The sequence below is a fragment of the Leptopilina heterotoma genome, unplaced genomic scaffold, assembly GCF_015476425.1.
Source record: "Leptopilina heterotoma isolate Lh14 unplaced genomic scaffold, ASM1547642v1 Lhet_17, whole genome shotgun sequence".
Taxonomy (NCBI): Eukaryota; Metazoa; Arthropoda; class Insecta; order Hymenoptera; family Figitidae; genus Leptopilina; species Leptopilina heterotoma.
The window spans coordinates 1948492-1956700 of NW_025110886.1; the positions used below are offsets into that span (position 1 = coordinate 1948492).

General features: G+C 28.6%; 1 protein-coding gene across 1 annotated transcript; it reads left to right on the forward strand.

The window, feature by feature from the left end:
- Positions 1 to 6082: 6082 nt before the first annotated feature.
- LOC122499598 lies at positions 6083 to 7432 on the forward strand. The gene has a single exon (XM_043608046.1). It carries the CDS (start codon positions 6083 to 6085, stop codon positions 7430 to 7432), a length of 1350 nt encoding a protein of 449 aa, XP_043463981.1.
- The last annotated feature ends 777 nt before the right edge of the window (positions 7433 to 8209 follow it).

Genomic DNA, 8209 nt, shown 5'->3' on the forward strand with positions numbered 1-8209 from the left:
TTCAAAAGGTTTGAGGAGGGAGCAAGGAAAAGTGAAGATTATCTGATAAAATTTTGACATTCAATCAACTTAGCCAAAAAAATACAAAAATTCGAAATTTTTAGAGACAGGAAATTTTTTTCTTAGGCAACTGAAGTTTTTCCAGTTTCGTATCAAGTATCAAAAGATTTTACAAAAGGTTTGAGGAGGGAGCAAGGAAAAGTGAAGATTTTCTGAAAAAATTTTGACTTTTAATCAACTTAGCCAAAAAAAAAATAGAAAATTCGAAATTTTTAGAGACAGGAAATTTTTTTCTTAGGCAACTGAAGTTTTTCCAGTTTCGTATCAAGTATCAAAAGATTTTCCAAAAGGTTTGAGGAGGGAGCAAGGAAAAGTGAAGATTATCTGATAAAATTTTGACATTCAATCAACTTAGCCAGAAAAATACAAAAATTCGAAATTTTTAGAGACAGGAAATTTTTTTCTTAGGCAACTAAAGTTTTTCCAGTTTCGTATCAAGTATCAAAAGATTTTCCAAAAGGTTTGAAAAGGGAGCAAAAAAAAGTGAAGATTATCTGATAAAATTTTGACATTCAATCAACTTAGCCAAAAAAATAGGAAAATTCGACATTTTTGGAGACAGGAAATTTTTTCTTAGACAACTAAAGTTTTTCCAGTTTCGTATCAAGTATCAAAAGATTTTCCAAAAGGTTTGAGGAGGGAGCAAGGAAAAGCGAAGATTTTCTGAAAAAATTTTGACTTTTAATGAACTTAGCAAAAAAAAAAATAGAAAATTCGAAATTCTAGAAACAGGAAATTTTTTTCTTAGGCAACTAAAGTTTTTCCAGTTTCGTATCAAGTATCAAACGATTTTCCAAAAGGTTTGAGGAGGGAGCAAAGAAAAGCGAAGATTTTCTGAAAAAATTTTGACATTCAATGAACTTAGCCAAACAAAATAGGAAAATTCGACATTTTTGGAGACAGGAAATTTTTTCTTAGACAACTAAAGTTTTTCCAGTTTCGTATCAAGTATCAAAAGATTTTCCAAAAGGTTTGAGGAGGGAGCAAAGAAAAGTGAAGATTTTCTGAAAAAATTTTGACATTGAATGAACTTAGCCAAAAAAAATAGAAAATTCGAAATTTTTAGAGACAGGAAATTTTTTTCTTTGGCCACTAAAGTTTTTTCAGTTTCGTATCAAGTATCAAAAGATTTTTGAAAAGGTTTGAGGAGGGAGCAAAGAAAAGTAAAGATTATCTGATAAAATTTAGACATTCAATCAACTTAGCCAAAAAAATACAAAAATTCGAAATTTTTAGAGACAGGAAATTTTTTTCTTAGGCAACTAAAGTTTTTCCAGTTTCGTATCAAGTATCAAAAGATTTTCCAAAAGGTTTGAGGAGGGAGCAAGGAAAAGTGAAGATTATCTGATAAAATTTTGACATTTAATCAACTTAGCCAAAAAATTACAAAAATTCGAAATTTTTAGAGACAGGAAATTTTTTTCTTAGGCAACTGAAGTTTTTCCAGTTTCGTATCAAGTATCAAAAGATTTTCCAAAAGGTTTGAGGAGGGAGCAAGGAAAAGTGAAGATTTTCTGAAAAAATTTTGACTTTCAATCAACTTAGCCAAAAAAAAAATAGAAAATTCGAAATTTTTAGAGACAGGAAATTTTTTTCTTAGGCAACTGAAGTTTTTCCAGTTTCGTATCAAGTATCAAAAGATTTTCCAAAAGGTTTGAGGAGGGAGCAAAGAAAAGTGAAGATTTTCTGAAAAAATTTTGACATTGAATGAACTTAGCCAAAAAAAAATAGAAAATTCGAAATTTTTAGAGACAGGAAATTTTTTTCTTTGGCCACTAAAGTTTTTCCAGTTTCGTATCAAGTATCAAAAGATTTTTGAAAAGGTTTGAGGAGGGAGCAAAGAAAAGTAAAGATTATCTGATAAAATTTAGACATTCAATCAACTTAGCCAAAAAAATACAAAAATTCGAAATTTTTAGAGACAGGAAATTTTTTTCTTAGGCAACTAAAGTTTTTCCAGTTTCGTATCAAGTATCAAAAGATTTTCCAAAAGGTTTGAGGAGGGAGCAAAGAAAAGTGAAGATTTTCTGAAAAAATTTTGACATTGAATGAACTTAGCCAAAAAAAAATAGAAAATTCGAAATTTTTAGAGACAGGAAATTTTTTTCTTTGGCCACTAAAGTTTTTCCAGTTTCGTATCAAGTATCAAAAGATTTTCCAAAAGGTTTGAGGAGGGAGCAAGGAAAAGTGAAGATTATCTGATAAAATTTTGACATTCAATCAACTTAGCCAAAAAAATAGGAAAATTCGACATTTTTGGAGACAGGAAATTTTTTCTTAGACAACTAAAGTTTTTCCAGTTTCGTATCAAGTATCAAAAGATTTTCCAAAAGGTTTGAGGAGGGAGCAAGGAAAAGTGAAGATTTTCTGAAAAAATTTTGACTTTCAATGAACTTAGCAAAAAAAAAATAGAAAATTCAAAATTTTTAGAGACAGGAAATTTTTTTCTTAGGCCACTAAAGTTTTTCCAGTTTCGTATCAAGTATCAAAAGATTTTCCAAAAGGTTTGAGGAGGGAGCAAGGAAAAGTGAAGATTATCTGATAAAATTTTGACATTCAATCAACTTAGCCAGAAAAATACAAAAATTCGAAATTTTTAGAGACAGGAAATTTTTTTCTTAGGCAACTAAAGTTTTTCCAGTTTCGTATCAAGTATCAAAATATTTTCCAAAAGGTTTGAGGAGGGAGCAAAGAAAAGCGAAGATTTTCTGAAAAAATTTTGACATTCAATCAACTTAGCCAAACAAAATAGGAAAATTCGACATTTTTGGAGACAGGAAATTTTTTCTTAGGCCACTAAAGTTTTTCCAGTTTCGTATCAAGTATCAAAAGATTTTCCAAATGGTTTTAGGAGGGAGCAAAGAAATGCGGAGATTTTCTGAAAAAATTTTAACATTCGATTAACTTAGTCAAAAAAAAATTCGAAAATTCAATATTTTTAAAGACAGGAATTAGTTTTTCAGAATATCGTCTGATTTCTTTGCTTCCGCCTTAAACCTATTAAAAAAATCTTTTCCAACTTGATACGAAACTAGAAAAACCTTTGCTGATGGAGGTAAAAATTTTCTGTCTTTAAAATTTTGCGTATTTGTTTTTGGCTAGAAGTTCATCGAATTAAAAGTTTTTTTTTTTATTTTTCTGATTACTTTGCATCTTTCTCAAACCTTTTAGGAAGTCTTTCTCTACTATTTACGAAACTAGAAAAACGTTTGTTGATAGGATAAAAAATATCTTGTTTTTAAAATTTTCTTTTTCTTTTTGCTAATTTAATTCAACCAATATAAAAATTTGCTTCAGAATATTGTCGAATTTCGACAAAATTATATATATAATACTTTATTAGCATTAAATAATACAATATTCCCATTAAATATTATAGTTTACTTGAAGCTATAAAATTAATTAATTGCGTCAAATTATTTTTATTAGTATCAAATTGCCTATAAATTTAGTGAAATATATGAATTATTTGTATGAAATAATTGAATCAAATAATTTTTTTCATTGTAGCTAATTTTTTTTCTGCGACAGCTAATCATTAACTGATGTATAACTAAATTTAGCTATCCATATAGGGTAAGTGTACCAATTGCCGAGGGTGTTCCATTTGTCGATGTTACCATGGTAATAACCAAAAAATATTGTCTAAAATGTCTCATTTGTTTGTTTATATAATATTAATATATTTTTTTCATATTTATAACGCTTAAAAAATTAATATTTATTACTTTTTTTCATTTACAATGTGCTACACTGTTTAAATAACATTCAAAGTTTGTTTACTCGACAACAGGAACCATCCTCGATAATTGGTACGTTTACCCTAATAGCAAACTCATTTTTCTCCGTGCAGAAGGGTAATTTTAAGTGGATACGAATATATGTCTAAATTTGAATAAATATAAATGCGTTGATACTTTTTCTATACTTATACGGCTATACCCTTTTGTCAACTTGTCTACTAATTTATAATCAATTTATAAATAATACTTTTGATTTAAATATATATACACTTTTTACAAAATGTAGTATCAAATTTGCTGATTGGGAATAAACTTTAAACAACATGAAATTTGACTCATTTTTGTAAACAACTAAAATGATTACAGGATAAAAAGTCTATTTCAAAAAATTCAGACCGAAAAAACCAAGAAAAAAAGTCCAAAGTATAAAAAATCCAAAATAAAAATGTTGAAAGTCAAAAAATCTAAAACAAATAAAAACGTTAGAAGTATATAACGAAACATGTGAAAAAGACACATTTTTTATTTTTTACTCTATAAAATCGGAATTCAAAACGTTAATGTTAAAATCACAGGATTTTTATTAGTTACATAAATAATAAAATTTTACACAAGAAATTAAATTGTTTTTTAAAAATTTTGATAAAATTCTTTTAAAAGATTCAATTATTTTCTTTAATATAATTCCAATTAAATTACTCGAAGAATTTAATTATTTTTAGAAATTTAAAATATGTTAAGTTTACCTACTTTGAATTCATTAAAAATTTACACGTGTAATTGCACGTGTAGATTTGGCCACATGTAATTACACGTGTGATTTGTACTTTGATACTTTTTCAAACATTTCTAGAATTATTACACGTGTAATTACACGTGTATTTTGAACTTTGAAATTTTTCTAACATTTCTAGAATTATTACACGTGTAATTACACGTGTAACAATTGTCGAAATTATTGAAAAAATTTCAAAGTTCAAAATACACGTGTAATTACACGTGTAATAATTCTAGAAATGTTTGAAAAAATTTCAAAGTTCCAAATACACGTGTAATTACACGTGTAATAATTCTAGAAATTTTTGAAAAAGTATCAAAGTTCCAAATACACGTGTAATTACACGTGTAACAATTCTCGAAATTGTTAAAAAAATTTCAAAGTTCCAAATACACGTGTAATAATTCTAGAAATTATTGAAAAAATTTCAAAGTTCAAAATACACGTGTAATTACACGTGTAATAATTCTAGAAATGTTTGAAAAAGTATCAAAGTACAAATTACACGTGTAATTACATGTGGCCAAATCTACACGTGTAATTACACGTGTAAATTTTTAATAGGGATAGTCATCAAATAGTCATCAAAAAAGAGCCAATTTCAATTTCATTGAAATCATTTAAATTTGTATATCAAAATTTTTTCATTAAATTTTTAATTTCTTTGGACTTTTGACGCGGGAAAAAATATAAAAAAATCAAAAAAGAAACTATTTTTTTTTAATTTTTTGTTTTCGACTTCTTGTCTGGATACCTTTATTCCCTGTTCATTATAATTTTCTTATATAAATATATTTAAACATTTTAAATGTGTGAGAAATAAAATTTTTTACGCTTTTTGAGAAGAGTTAACCTTTATACAACATTTGGTTATTCAAGCACGTTAGGAAAAAACCAACTTTTAAAATTTTTCAGACAAAAATTCAAATAAACAAATACATGTAAAATGTTAAAATTCTAAATAAAATTTGGTTTTGTAAATGTTATTAATTAATTGTTAAAATTGTTTATTTATATAGTTTTAATCAGATTATAAAAATTACCTGCAGCCATTTTTAAACTCCTCTGGTCTATCTATTAATCTAAATATCTAATCTTCCTTCAAAGTCAGATTACACTCCAACTGCTTTAAAAATAATTTTCTAGGGAATTTTATAAAAATATCTAAAAAATAGGTTAGGTTTTAACACATTTTTCCTATAACCTTAAGTACGTTTCACAAGTTCCTACAATTTGCTACTTTTGAACCAATCAATTTGAAGTTCTCATTGAATTAGCCACTAACAACATTTTACTGAAAAATAAATCAGAAACTACGTGTCCATATGTTTGAGCACCACTGGAGTAATCCAGATTGTAAACCGTTTATCTTCCGAAAACACCCAATGTTAATGTCAAACAACCAACTTTAAAAAGGATTGAAGAATTCCAAGAGAAAGACTCTAATTGGAAACTTGATTCCATTCATAGGTTGGAGGTTAACATTAACACGTACAATCCCATGCGTGCAGGTTCTTATATTGATTTACCCCTTGCTATTAAAAAGAAACATGCTTGTGTCAACATTCAGAACACAGATAATAAATGTTTTAAATGGGCCATATTATCAGCTTTGTATGAACCAATAAGAGATTCAAATCGCGTTTCAAAGTATATCCAATATGAGAATGAACTAAATTTCACAGGAATTGAGTTCCCTGTTTCTCTCAAAGATATTTCAAAATTTGAGGCTCTAAATAATATCTCAATCAACGTGTACGGACTTTCAAGGAAAAATAAGAATTTTAATGTCTACCTATTACATCTTACCTCACAGAAAAAGGTTTGCCACTTAAACCTTTTGCGAATTGAAGACCATTACATAGATGAGGATGATGATGATAATGATGAATTACCTATCATCTCTTTCAACTACCACTATGTCTGGATAAAAGACTTATCAAAACTTGTTGGTTCACAATTGTCGAAGAAAAAAAGTAAAAAGTACATCTGTGACCGTTGTCTTCATTACTTTGGAGATGAATTGAAACTCACTGAACATGAAGAAACATGCAGAAAAATGAATGATACTAGAATTAGGCTACCACAACAAGGTAAAAATTTTGTTGAATTCAAAAATTTTCAAAACAAGGAACGTGTACCTTTCATTATTTATGCTGACTGTGAAAGCCTTTTGATTCCTGCTGAAAAACAACAAGAGCCAAGCAACACCGAGGTCTTTCAAAATCATAAATTGCTTAGTATTGGATACTACTTAAAGTGTGGTTTTAATAACTCGTTGTCTTTATACAAAGCGTCTCCAAAAGATGAAGAAAATCCCGCCCTATGGTTTTCTAAAGAGTTGAAAAACTTGCAAGAAAATCTAGAGCCTATATTTAAAAATTTTAAGCCAATGCAACCACTAACTCTAGAACAATTGACAGATTTTAGAAATGACAATACATGTCATATTTGCAATAAGAAAATCGCGAATGGGGATGTAAAAGTAAGAGATCATAATCATCTAACTGGGGAATATCGGGGCGCCGCGCATCAAGATTGTAATGTAAACTACCACGAATCACCGACCATACCTGTTGTTTTTCACAACCTCAGTGGTTGTGACGCGCACTTCATTATTGAAAGTATTGCTACTGAATTTGAAGGAAAAGTTGATCTGCTTCCAATAAACAAAGAAAAGTATATCAGCTTTACTAAAAATATTAAAGGTAGTATTATCAACTTTCGATTTATTGATTCTTTCAAATTTATGGCATCATCATTGGACAAATTAGCTTCCTATCTCGACGAATACAAAATTGTGCTATTGTACTTTGATATGAGCGTAGGTAAAAGATTTATTCATTTGTAATTGCCCTGTAAGCTGAATTCAGGCCACATCATATTTTTCAGAGTGCGATTAAATCTTTCAACAATTGATGCTTTCAAGTTACTGAAAGTTGAATAGAGATTAATGTTAAATTCTTGCATTAAACTCTTGAATTCAGAATTGTAAAATTATTTGCCTCTATCAGTATGCAGATTTTTTGGAATTCTGCCTTGTTTTAGAATAGTTTTCATGGCTAGAGAAATATCCTTTCCATTCTTACTCTTTACAGCTACAGCCCAGGCATATTTGGAAAATATGTCTATAACTGTGAGCATGTATTTGAAACCTTTATTAGAATAAGAATAGGGTATCATTTCAACCAAATCTGCTTGCCAGGTTTCGTCGATGCCACGCATTTGAACTTTTCGACGAGGATAATTTTTTCTAGCCTGTCTATGCAACTCTTTAACAACAGTTAACTTTTCATCGTCCATTTTCAAGGTTTGTTAAACGTGAATCCAATTTAGCAATATATTTAGCGTTTTGAAGAGGTAATTCGTGTTGTAAATCAGTTTCAATCTGCTTAAGTTTTTCGTTAATTCTTTCCTCGATAGATTGTATAAGAATATTCAAGTCATCAATAGCTGATCTTGAAGATGATGGAACTGCAAAGACAGTTTTTATTTCGTTTTTAACAATTTGTTTTACTTGTCTTAAATTTATTGCGTCGTGTTGCTCTTCAGCGTCTTGCACGTTGCAAAGTCTTTTGTTATCAATATCGTATTGTCCACTTGAAGTAATTTTGAAACCAATTCCAGA